At 43.1% G+C, this 13,159-nt stretch overlaps 1 protein-coding gene across 3 annotated transcripts in view; it reads left to right on the plus strand.

Annotated features, from left to right (window-relative positions):
• The window catches only part of LOC134400202 (stimulated by retinoic acid gene 6 protein-like), a 38,984-nt gene that overhangs the window by 9,895 nt on the left and 15,930 nt on the right, over nucleotides 1-13,159 (plus strand). For 2 of the 3 annotated variants that reach the window (XR_010025567.1, XM_063128496.1), the window contains exons 7-12: nucleotides 2,236-2,361; nucleotides 4,001-4,074; nucleotides 5,442-5,553; nucleotides 8,607-8,769; nucleotides 12,049-12,124; nucleotides 12,657-12,738. Coding sequence is in view for 2 of the 3 variants with exons in the window: in XM_063128496.1 (XP_062984566.1) it covers nucleotides 2,236-2,361; nucleotides 4,001-4,074; nucleotides 5,442-5,553; nucleotides 8,607-8,769; nucleotides 12,049-12,124; nucleotides 12,657-12,738 (633 nt within the window). In the remaining variant the exon portion in view is untranslated. The remainder of the gene's footprint in view (nucleotides 1-2,235; nucleotides 2,362-4,000; nucleotides 4,075-5,441; nucleotides 5,554-8,606; nucleotides 8,770-12,048; nucleotides 12,125-12,656; nucleotides 12,739-13,159) is intronic. The other variant, XM_063128497.1, reaches the window with a different exon arrangement.

Consider the following 13,159-nt stretch of genomic DNA (forward strand, 5'->3'; position numbering starts at 1 on the left):
CATTATACAAGTGTGGAGCTCCAAAATAAAAGCAAACATACATGAGCTGGTATAGGGTAGTTCAGGTTTTCCCAACCTGGTGACCACCAGTTGTTTTGGACTACAACTCTCAAGAATCCTAACCGTTGACCATGTGAATTGAAGTCTAAAACATAGAATCATAGAATCATAGAATAGCAGAGTTGGAAGGGGCCTACAAGGCCATCGAGTCCAACCCCCTGCTCAATGCAGGAATCCACCCTAAAGCATCCCTGACAGATGGTTGTCCAGCTGCCTCTTGAATGCCTCTAGTGTGGGAGAGCCCACGACCTCCCTAGGTAGCTGATTCCACTGTCGCACTGCTCTAACAGTCAGGAAGTTTTTCCTGATGTCCAGCCGGAATCTGGCTTCCTTTAACTTGAGCCCGTTATTCCGTGTCCTGCACTCTGGGAGGATCGAGAAGAGATCCTGGCCCTCCTCTGTGTGACAACCTTTTAAGTATTTGAAGAGTGCTATCATGTCTCCCCTCAATCTTCTCTTCTCCAGGCTAAACAGGCCCAGTTCTTTCAGTCTCTCTTCATAGGGCTTTGTTTCTAGACCTCTGATCATCCTGGTTGCCCTCTTCTGAACACGCTCCAGCTTGTCTGCGTCCTTCTTGAATTGTGGAGCCCAGAACTGGACGCAATACTCTAGATGAGGCCTAACCAGGGCCGAATAGAGAGGAACCAGTACCTCACGTGATTTGGAAGCTATACTTCTATTAATGCAGCCCAAAATAGCATTTGCCTTTCTTGCAGCCATATCGCACTGTTGGCTCATATTCAGCTTGTGATCGACAACAATTCCAAGATCTTTTTCATTTGTAGTATTGCTGAGCCAAGTGTCCCCCATCTTGTAACTGTGCATTTGGTTTCTATTCCCTAAATGTAGAACTTGGCATTTATCCCTATTAAATTTCATTCTGTTGTTTTCAGCCCAGCACTCCAGCCTATCAAGATCACTTTGAAGTTTGGAGGGCATGTATTGGAGGGCATCAGGTTGGGGAAGGCATGTATTGTGACTAAGAATTTGCTGGCCACCAGGTCAGCAAGCATAGTGGTGCCCTTACAGCTTCTCATTGGCTCTAAGCCTGTAGACCAGCCTTCGTCAACCTGGTACCTGCCACGACACAGGCTCTGACCACCAGACCTCACGTCTGCCACCACTTCTTATGGGGCGACACAGGCTCTGAACACCAGACCTGGCCGAGGCTACTCCCTTCTCAAGCCAAACACCACTGCTTGATATGCCTGAGGCAAGGGATAAAGCCCACCTTCCTCCAAACTATGTGGAGAAAGGGGTTTAAATTGGAGAAGGATTTGATATATATACTAATGCGCTGTGAGTTATATCTGCTTAGGTGAATGATTGTCAGAGTGGGTGCTGAATGTGTAAACTTAAGATGATAAATGCCAAACAGACACGTGGGATTTTTGTGGTAGTTTTAAAATAAACAATCAAAATTTATTTTTAAAAGTTCATAAGCTTTGTTTCAAATAACAACATTTAAAACCCTTTTTGAAACCATCCATCCAATCCTGTCACCCTCACATTCGCGCTTTCCTTTCTCTCACACAATCACTCTTGAACTTTCTTTATTATCAGTATTGAATAATATACTTCCACTACGTGCACACCACACTCTAAAGACACCACGCACTACACTGACCCTCAAATTTCCCAGAACTTAAGTACCATAAATACAGAGAGCACTACAGACTCTAAGAGTCCCTTAGAAGTCTCCCTGGAAAGAACAAGAACAGCCCACACAATCCCCTCCGTCATTCCCTTATATATCACTCCTCCCCCCTCCCAAGACATTCTAACTCCGCCCACTCAGGCCAACATTCTAAAAACCACAGACTTACAAACTGCAGGCATACCTTTGGGAATTGACTTGTGGGGTGTAACGCCACAGTACCCTCCATATATATTGGATTTCAACTCCTGCTAGCCCCTACCAGAATGGGCAATGGCCTGGAATGCTGGGTGTTATAGATCAAAATATCTGGACGACTGGGTGGGGAAGGCAGCTGTAGCCTAACACAGTAAAATACGTCCAGTACTTTACTGGATACTTCTGGTGGGGATGGAGGACATTTGCCACCTGGGACCTGAGTGTAAGAAATAATTGGGAGTCTGCTTAGGACATAGAAACAGAAAGGACTAGTTTCAGCATTAGCAGGTGAATCTTTTAATCCAGCTTTCTCTGCACAGGCTGTGGGGGACTATGAAAAGATCATTTTTTACTGGCCTTCCTTGCTCTGCCATATTTTCCTGCTAGGCAGATTTGTCTACACGTTTATGAAAGTGTCATGGGTCCGATTCCGAATGGATCTAAACGTAAGTATTCTTAGCTAGTAGTACATTCCTTTTCTGCTCTTCATGTTGAAAACATCTCATCTGTCCCTTTAGGGTATTTTCTTCCACTCCTTGCTTTTGGTTTCATGGTTTGCCTTATACATTGGATCAGTTTCTCAGTCTTCCGCTTGTACTTCAGATGGGCTGAGCATTTCTTTTTAAAATACACACTCTCTCTCTTATATTGGTGGGTATAGATATATAGATGTTATCGTGCAGCCACTTTCTTATTGGATTCTTTCCACTTCTGGGTTATAAAAGCCAGCAGGGAGGGGGGACCAGCTGGCTGGGCCATGGAGGTGTTTAATGCCTCCTTGCCAGTGGGAGTGGTCCCAGGCTGCTTGAAAGAGGCGGTGGTGAGACCACTCCTGAAGAAATCCTCCCTAAACCTGGGCAATATTTTTAGGCTGGTGGCAAATGTTCCATTCCTGGGCAAGGTCCTTGTGCAGGTTGTTGCAAACCAGCTCCAGACACTCTTGGATGAGATCTGGATCTATTTCATCTGGGGTTCAGGCCAAGTTTTGGCACAGAAACAGCCTTGGTTGCCCTGTATGATAAACTATGGCCTCATCTACACCAAACAGGATATTGCACTATGAATGCTGTATATAAAAAGCAGGAGCCGCACCACTGCTTTACCGCAGCACTGAAGTGCACTGACAACTGTTGAGGCCCATTGACACAGACCATATACTGCTTTCATACCACTATATCCTGCTTGGTGTGAATCCTGCCTTTTATATACGACTTTCATAGCGCAATATCCTGCTTGGTGTAGATGAGGCCTATGTTGGGAGAAAGACAGGGGGAATGTGACTTTTGGATCTCTTGGTAGCTTTCGATACTATCAACCATGGTATCCTTCTGGGGCGACTGTCTGAACTGGGAGTGAGGGATATTGCACTGCAGTGGTTCCACTCCTACTGAGATGGCCAGCCCCAGAAGGTGATGCTTTGGGAATACTGCTCGGCTCCATTGATTCTCCAGCATGGGGTCAGTTTTGTCCCTGATGCTATTTAACATCTTCATGAAACCACTGTGTGGGGTCAATCAGAGTTTTGGAGTGCATTGCCATCGGTATACTGATGACACCCAAGTTCTGCTTCTCCTTTTCATCTTCATCAGGTGAGGTTGTGGATGTGCTAACTCAATGCCTGGCTGCAACAAGGGACTGGATGGGGGCTAATACACTCAAGCTCAATCCAAACAAGACTGAAATACTGCTAGTGGATTGTTCTTCTGAATGGATGGAAATGCTCAACCTGTTCTGGATTGGGTTGCACTCCCTTTGAAGAAGCAAGGTCATATCTTGGGCATTCTTCTGGAACCATCTCTGTCACTTGAGGCTCAGGGGGCTTCGGTGGCATGGAGTACCTCCTACCAGCTTTGGCTGGTGGCCCAGCTACAGCCCTGTCTGGACAGCGATAACCTGGTTTCAGTAATCTATGCACTGGTAAACTCCAAGTTAGATTACTGCAATTCATTCTATGTGGGGCTGCCTTTGAAGACTGTTCAGAAGGTGCAGCTTGTGCAAAATGTGGCAGCCATGCCCCTCATTTTGGAGTCTGTCAGTTCAGAAGTGCGATTCTTGGAATAATAAGTAGCCTGTTCCTTCTCCCAGCAGGAGGAGACATCTTTCCTAGAGGTACATCAGGCCCAATATGTCCAGCAACTGATGAAGAAGCCTCCACTAGAGTAAGGAGGGTCATTCTTTACCGGGCCATTTTCCTTTTTAATCTGGAAAAAAACAAATTGCAGAATCTTCTTCCTAGGACATCATATACTCCATCCCTATGTTCATATCCATGTCCCTGGTAAACCACTACCTCTCGTTTGCCTGTATCTTGCCCTTTGGGGAAGTGTTTGGGATACCTTTTTAAAAAATGTTGTTAATGTTCGTACCTGTGCACGGGAGTTCTACAGGCTTTAGCCTCCTCTCCATCTCTTCTATCTTAGTTAAGGGAATGGTTATGATCTAACCAACGCTGTTAAAGGAGGCAGGGCAAACAGCCAAAGCTGTTGCAGAGTATAGGAATGTGAAGAAGAAGCAGGGACCGGCTGAGGAAACTCCTTGGGTGTGAGGAAAAGAGCATTACAAATATGTGTCTCTGGTTTCATCTGTGAAATGTTGGAGTGTCACACCCTTTCACCACAAAAAACAAAGGGTCTGGCTGAAGCTATTATTGTTGTTTATTTATTTATTAAATTTATATACCGCCCCATAGGCAAAGCTCTCCGGGTGGTTTACAAAAGTTAAAAACAGTGAACATTAAAAAAAAAAGTATACAAAATTTAAAACCATCAAAAACATAAAAACAACAGTATAAAACAACAGTATCCATTTAAACAACAGTTCTGGGTATTTTATTTATTTATTAAATTTATTAAGTTGTTCATCTATAGTCAGCCGATACTATTTGCCCTTGGGATCTTGTGCTAAAATAGAGAGCTAAAACAAAAGCCAGAGCGGCCTTCTCCAACCTGGCACCCTCTAGATGTGTTGGCTATGCTTGCTGGGAATTATGGGAGTTGTAGTCCCAAAACATCTGGAAGGGGCCAGGGTGGGGAAGGCTGACCCACAGCATATTGACTGCCCCCCTTTCACTTTCCCTCTGGTCCTGTGTCTTAGAGCTGTGTTTCTTGATAGGCTAACTTAGCCTTAACCTGGTACCCTCCAGATGTATTGGACTACAGCTCCCATCATCTCCCAACCAGCTATGTAGCCCAACACATAAGGAGGGCACCAGGTTGGAGAAGGCAGGTCTAGCTTGTCTTTTATCCATCATCCTTTGGCAAGGGAAGATAGCATTTGTTGACTGACAACCAATATCAGGTGGCCCAGTGGTTGCAAAAGCCTGGAGATGCTGGTCCAAGGTGGAGAGGGGGCACATGCTGTAAATTACCCGGGTCTATATTTTGTATCAGAGATGGAATTAGGAGGAGGGTAGATCATGAGAAGGGACGTTATTTAAGTATTCCAAGAAATACATTCTGACAGCAAATCTCCCTTCCATTGCCGTCCATCTCCTCAGAGTTACTCATACGTTCTTCCTTACCAACAGGCAGCCTCAGAAATTCTGGATTCAGCGGAAGGTGTATGAATGGGACCCTCACTTTCATTTCCCCAGCAGAATGATCAGCATGGCTGTGCTAGCCATAATCTGCCTCTACATGGTAAGTACAGGGCCTGCATAGTATTTGAGAGTGTCTGTTCCTTCCTGGGGGTGGGGGGACATTTCAGGATGCTGAAATCCTCTGCATATTATCTTCCTGCACACTAATTTCTAGAAAATAATTGGGTACTCTGAGTTAGACAACAGCAACCCAATTTAGGGTGCAAACCTATTGATTGTACCCTCGATGATTCTAAGCCCCTGAACTAGGAGACTTATGATCATCCTACGCAGCTTACAATCTTCACCTTCCCATCCTCTTGCCCTTCATTTTTCACTAGATGGGGTAGCTCATATCCTGGCCTCTCCAGTCTTCTCCCCTCCCTGTCCACCAAAATGACCCCTTTCCCACCCTCCGAGGTTAACTTCCTGACCTTGGAGGCCAGCCATCGTGGTTCTTTTTGCGCCATCTGCGGAGGCGGTTGGGGAGCAGATCTCCAATTCCCTCTTCTGAGGTTGAAGCACTGTCTCCGACACTGGAGGAGGGAATCTGCACTCAGATGCAGTTTAGGGACCATAGGATTGCTCCTTTAATGAGTTTAACTTTTCCCAGTGGAAATTGTGGAGCAGCACTGCAGGGGCAGGTTCCTTTGAAGATGGGGGAGAATACAGGATACATGAATGGTGTTTTGCATAGAGATGTGAAAGCCTGGAAACCCCCCGAAAAAAATACGAAAAAACTTTTTTCCCATTTCCCCCCAAAGCTTTTTTGTTGTTTTCTTCCGAAAAATTGAAAGAAAAGAAGAAAAAATGGATTATGGGATGTTTTATTTTAGCATGATGAATAAAATGTTTAAGACAAGGCGTTCAGATATTTACTTCTCCAAATGATTTCTAAAAACAGTAGAGTGTCAGATTATTACAATGTCTGTGCACCAAGGACAAGCAAGTCCTAGGTTGCAAACTGAGACTACAACTCTCAAATGCAAGAGCAAGATGCATTTCTGCCTCTAGGGGGCACTGCCATTGAGCAGAGACTGAAATTGATAGCTCAGGAAATGAGTCTGATTAAATTTCATGCATATTCATTGAATCTTGTTCCCACCCACTTTTTCTCAGTTCTTTTTATGGGAATGGGGGCTTTATGTCTTGACACTGGAGGACAAGCGGAGACATAAAGAATTTTCTTTGTTACTAATGTTGGTGGTTTCTTCTGTTGTTGTTGTTTTAAATTGTTCTTTGCCTGCTCCTCATAAACTGGCAGAACCAAAGAGGTTCCTTACAGTTCAGGTGTCCCTAACAGTTCAGGAGCTTGTCGCTCCATTTGTTACCAAAAAACCTAAAAAAAAAATCTAAAGAAGTAAATTAAATTTGTAATAATTGTTTGAATACACTGTACTTTTAATATACCAAATGTAATAATTTTATGCCAAACCAACTTGGACATAATTACATTTTATGTTCCTAAAGTAACAAAGTGACTTTCAATCTGTAAAAAGTGCTAATATTGCATTATTTCAATTTTTCTGAAAATTTGCATCCCCCCCCCCCCGAAACCCCCCTGAAAGAAACCCGTTTTTCCCCCATGGCTTCAAAATTTCCGGAAATTTTACATCTCTTACAAACATGCAAATTGAGAAGGTAGCAAAACAAGCAGACACAGAGGCTGGCAGTACTAGTCCCAAAGCAGCATCAGCCGGAAGCATCTGAGCCTAGCAACGATTCCCAGCCAGTACTAAAACAAAAATGGTATCTTTTAGCTCCTCACCCAGGCAGATGTGTGGGAACAGGCCCATACTGAAGAGTGTTTACCACAAAGTACCAGTCCGTATATACAATTGGAGACAGAGAGCCCAAATTGCAAAGCAGAAAGCAGGGTAGGTTTGCAACAGACATTAGTTGTATATATAGACTGGTACTTTGTAAAGTGAGTGAATCATACCTGCCTTTCCATCAAGGTAGGAACAAGGCCATTGTGGGAAATGAAGGTTTCAAAATGCTGTGAAATTATTGAAGTTATATTCTCCCAGGCTATCAATTATACTTCTGCACACAAGAGCATGGCTTTTAAAAAATGCCAAATGCCACTCTCATGGGTCTCCAAGTAGGCACTTGAGGATGACTTTCTGAGTTTTTACCACAGCAGCTCCTTCCATCTTATTCTCATGGTTTCTTTGGTTCTCTTCAGAAAGTGTGGGATCCAGCTACAGAGGAATGGCATCAATAATACTCTGGTGCCAGAGGAACCGGCCCAATGGATCAGGCCTTATGGATAGCTTCCATTAATGACGCAAATAAATAGAAGGCAGTAGTTTTTAAATGACTAATATATATATATATATATATATATATATATATATATATATATATATATGGTGCCTGAAAGCACACAACTATCCAAACCACTAGCACTGCTTTCCGCGTTTTTCTTCAGACCACAAACAGACAGGCAGCCTTCAATTGGAGGGGTTTTCTCCCCCACGATAAAGTCTTTGAGGATGTTGAATATTCCATAATTGACGGTTTAACCTGACATGGCGTTTGTTCCGATGAAGCTTGAGCAGCGAAAACGGGAAATACGTTGCAAAATCCTGTCAACTTCCAATGCTGGAAAGAACAAAATATAATAAGAACAAACCTTATTTACAATATAGCTGTGACTATATGTTTATGTACTGATGTTATTGCCAAATGTGTCAAATATACTAAAGTGTGTTAGTGTGATTTTGTTGGGCTATATTATAGACTTGTATAGTCTTTAAGGAGGAATATCATTCCAATTATTGGTTTATTGTATATAGTACCCAACACCACTATTGTTAAACAACTATAGGATACATCAGCCTTTTTGTAACTTTTGTATAATAATAAATGGGTTTCTTGTTGATCATCTCTCTTTACTAGCGGTTTGGGTAGTTGTGTGCTTTCAGGCACCTTATATATATTAGCTTCCATTAATGACCGTTCTTAATGTGCTTTCTTTCCCTTGAAGCGTTCATAGATCTTTAAAGGAATCCAACTGTAGGAATTTGCTATTAATATGACTTTTTTGTGGGGGGGAGGGGATTTTCAGCAAGGTATCTAAACTGCTGTTTTGATCCATTTGTCTTCCAGTTTGTTGTGATGGAGTTTTATGTTTACAAGATTGTTTCACATGAGCTGAAAACTCTGGAGTCAGAAATTGAGACGCTTATGGCTTCCAGTAACATATCCAGAAACATATCAGGCATAGTTGCAAGTATCCAGAACTTGAACGAGTTTGTTGACATCACAGAAGGTACAGGCATGGTGGAATCAGACTTCTAAAACCAATCTGTGATTTATTGAGTGTACCCACGTCAACCCACAAAAACAATGTGGGTGGTTGCATTTGAGTAACATTTCACACCTACTTCTGGCATTTCCCTTGTATGTTATTCAAATGCACAAGCTGCAATGGCTACAACATACCGTACCGTCCATTTAAAACTTGGCTCTCTTTCACTATTATTCTCATGTGTGCACAGATAGCAGGAGAGAGGCTCAATGTGTGGAAATTCAGAGTGATTAAAGGCAAACATACTATTTAAGTCATGGGATGGGACGTTGGAATTTGCCATCTTGGCCCCTGACCGTTTTTCTGGGCAGGATAGACAAATTCCTGCTTCTGGGTTTGGTCTGTGAGATCTTTCATTCTTCCATATGCTGGCCTTAAACTGAAGCTTCCTTCAAGGGCCTCTCTCGGTTAATTTGTTCATAAATAACCTTTAAGGATGAACAGTAAGGGGGCCAAGTTTTCTGACAACACCAAATGATTTAGGGTGGTCCAAACAAAAGGGATTGTGAAGAACTCTAAAAGGGTCTCTGCAGACTGGGGAAACAGGCATTAAAATGGCAAAAGCAGTTAATTGTAAGCAATCATAAAATGATGCATATTGGGGCAAAAAACCCCCCTAACTTCATATATATACTGATGGGGTTTGTGCTGGCAGTAACTGACCAAGAAAAGGATTTTGGCAGGTTGTGGTGTGTAGCTTTATGAAAACGACACATTCTGTGGCTGCTGTGAAAAAGAAATATTCCATGTTGGGGATTATTAGGAAAGGAAGCGAATATAAGTGTCTTAATCCTAATGTTTTTAAGTGTCTTAATCTTATGTAAACTGCCCAGAGAGCTTCGGCTATGGGGCAGTATACAAATGCAGTAAATAATAATATTAATATTAATAATGAATCTGCTCATATCATAATGCCGTTATACAAATCTGTAGTGTGACCACACTTGACCTATTGTGTACTGTCCTGATCCCTGCACCTCAGTATTGCAGAGCTGGAAAAAAGTGCTGAAAAGGTCAACCAAAATTAGCAAGGGGCTGAATTAAGTTTCCTGTGTTTGAGGCTTTCTATCAGAGAAAAAAGTTGAGTAAGTGAGGGGGCTTATTATTTATTCATTTCATTTCTATAATGCCCAACAGCTGAAGCTCTCTGGGCAGTTTGCAAAAATTCACAGCATAATACAAGATAATAAAAACATATTACGAAATCTCTAACGTACGGAATTTAAAACAGTTTAAAACATTTACAATAAGATACTGGACCTGATTAAAACAACTGACATAAATGCCCCATCATATGCCATCAAATGTCTGGGCGTATACTACAGAATCGGACTCAAAGAGTACTTATCAATGGAACCTTCTCAAACTGGGGAGAGGCAACGAGTGGGGTGCCGCAGGGCTCAGTCCTGGGCCCAGTGCTCTTCAACATTTTTATTAATGATTTGGACGAGGAGGTGCAGGGAACGGTTATCAAATTTGCAGATGACACAAAATTGGGTGGGATAGCTAATACTCTGGAAGACAGAAACAAACTTCAAAGCGATCTTGATAGGCTGGAGTGCTGGGCTGAAAACAACAGAATGAAATTTAATAGGGATAAACGCCAAGTTCTACACTTAGGAAATAGAAACCAAAGGCACAGTTACAAGATGGGGGATACTTGGCTCAGCAATCCTACAAACGAGAAGGTTCTTGGAATTGTTGTAGATCGCAAGCTGAATATGAGCCAACAGTGCGATATGGCTGCAAGAAAGGCAAATGCTATTTTGGGCTGCATTAATAGAAGTATAGCTTCCAAATCCCGTGAGGTACTGGTTCCTCTCTGTTTGGCCCTGGTTAGGCCTCATCTAGAGTATTGCGTCCAGTTCTGGGCTCCACAATTCAAGAAGGACGCAGACAAGCTGGAGCGTGTTCAGAGGAGGGCAACCAGGATGATCAGGGGTCTGGAAACAAAGCCCTATGAAGAGAGACCGAAAGAACTGGGCATGTTTAGCCTGGAGAAGAGAAGATTGAGGGGAGACATGATAGCACTCTTCAAATACTTAAAAGGTTGTCACACAGAGGAGGGCCAGGATCTCTTCTCGATCCTCCCAGAGTGCAGGACATGGAATAACGGGCTCAAGTTACAGGAAGCCAGATTCCAGCTGGACATCAGGAAAAACTTCCTGACTGTTAGAGCAGTACGACAATGGAACCAGTTACCTAGGGAGGTTGTGGGCTCTCCCACACTAGAGGCCTTCAAGAGGCATCTGGACAACCATCTGTCAGGGATGCTTTAGGGTGGATTCCTGCATTGAGCAGGGGGTTGGACTCGATGGCCTTGTAGGACCCTTCCAACTCTGCTATTCTATGATTCTATGATAGATGTCTATAAAATGATGCATGGAGTGGAGAAAATGGATACCTTTTTTCTTTCTCTCATAATACTAGAACCTGGGATCATCCAGTGAAGCTGAATAATGGGAGATTCAGGACAGATAAAAGGAAGCACTTCTTCACACAGCGTATTGTGAAATTATAGAATTTGTTTCCATAAGATGTTTTGGCCACCAAACTGGCTGGCTTTAAAAGGGGATGAGAGAAATTCAAAGAGGAGAAGCGTGTCAGTGCTTCATAGTTGTGTGGCTGTATATTATCTTCAGTACCAGAGGAAGTATGCCTATGAATACCAGCTGTTGGGGACCACAGTAGGAAAAAGCTATGTGGGAACGGAAGGGTGGACTGTATAGGTGTTTGTTCAGTTCCAGCAAGGCTCTTCTTATGTTTTTATCTTCCTGTATTCTGAAGCTGGGGAGAACTTCTCCCCCTCTCCTCCAACACTCTCCTTCTCAATCTTAGAACAGACTTTTCCAACCTTGGGTCCCCAGATGTTGTTGGCCTACAATGTCCCTCATTTCCAACCAGCACGGTCAATGGTTGGGGATGATGATGCATGCTGTACTCTCTTGATATCTGGGAACTCAAGGCTGGGAAAAGTTGCCCTAGAACCTGCTCATGCTGAGAAGGCAACATGAAATGACAGCATAGAATACGTACATCAGGCCCATGGTGGGGTCTGCACATCTTCATTGGAAAAACAGTTTAGTTCAAAAAAGAGGGAGGATGCAGAAAAACGGTTCTGAAGCTTACAAGTATATTCATAACTTCCATACGTGTGAAGGCAGGTTATTATAGGGATTTTGTTGTGGGGACTGGGACATAGAAAGGATAAGGCCAAGTTGATGGTTGCTTTTTCCACAGGTGTTTGGATCATCACTACCTCCACTGCCTGTCTGACCTGTGTCAGCTATGTGTTCCACATCTTAGCCTGCTACAGGTATGGATAATGCTTTTTCTCTCCGTTTGTGACCGTGGGTACCTTTGCCAGAGGCGTGGGCATGGGATGAGGGACTTCAGATCCCTGGCCCATCTGAGCATCTTCCTGTTCACAGACCAGCCTTCCTCCAATCACATGACTCAACTGTATAATGTTTTAAAATTTTAAATCATAAATTTTAAGTAATGTCTGTTTGTTTTTAATGATTATGTGATTTTTTGAAATGGTCAGAAGACTTATTCAATAAAGGTATTCATTCATTCATTCATTCATTCATTCATGACTCAACTGAAAAGTATTAGGCCTTAGCTAGACCTAAGATTTATCCCGGGATCGTCCTGGGGTCAGCCCTGTTCATGTAAATGACACACAGGGGATCCTGGGAGCAGGCAGGGACGACTCTGGGATAAACCTTAGGTCTAGCTAAGGCCTTAGTCTCTGCAGCCAGCCATGAGGCCTAGAAGCTTAAACTAACAAAAATGAATGCTGAAAATTTGCCTCCCATTTTAAAGAATGATGTTTTTTTCCTTAGAAAACACATGAAGCGGCTGTGGGCAGGGCAGAAACAATTCCTTCCGTTGGTGTTTAGCAAATGTTCATCTGCTCAAAGTGTGGTGAGTTCTCTGTTCTGTTCATCTAGGTAGAATCTACACTGGAGGCCCATTTGCCTGTGAGACACTGCTGTGCCAATGGGTTTTTTTTTTAAAACCACACAATTGTTGCTCTGTGGGGACACCTTAATGAATACCGTGCAGTTGTATTTATAATGCAATCAAATGCCACATGCCAGTGCACAGTGTAACTGAGGGAGATGTAGGAGGCGTTTCAGAGGTCACATGTATTTTATCATATATTTTTATTGCATGAGCACAAGCCATAGTATAGTGCTGCAATTGTGGGACAATTGGTGGGGCAAGCAGCCATTTTGGTTTGCTTTCCCCGCCCCAAGCATGGCCATTACTGTGTTGCTAAGTAACAGTATGTAAATGAGCCTTGTCATTAGTGGTACGCACTCTCTGGGACACCCTTCCAGGT

The sequence above is a fragment of the Elgaria multicarinata genome, chromosome 6, assembly GCF_023053635.1.
Source record: "Elgaria multicarinata webbii isolate HBS135686 ecotype San Diego chromosome 6, rElgMul1.1.pri, whole genome shotgun sequence".
NCBI lineage: Eukaryota > Metazoa > Chordata > Lepidosauria > Squamata > Anguidae > Elgaria > Elgaria multicarinata.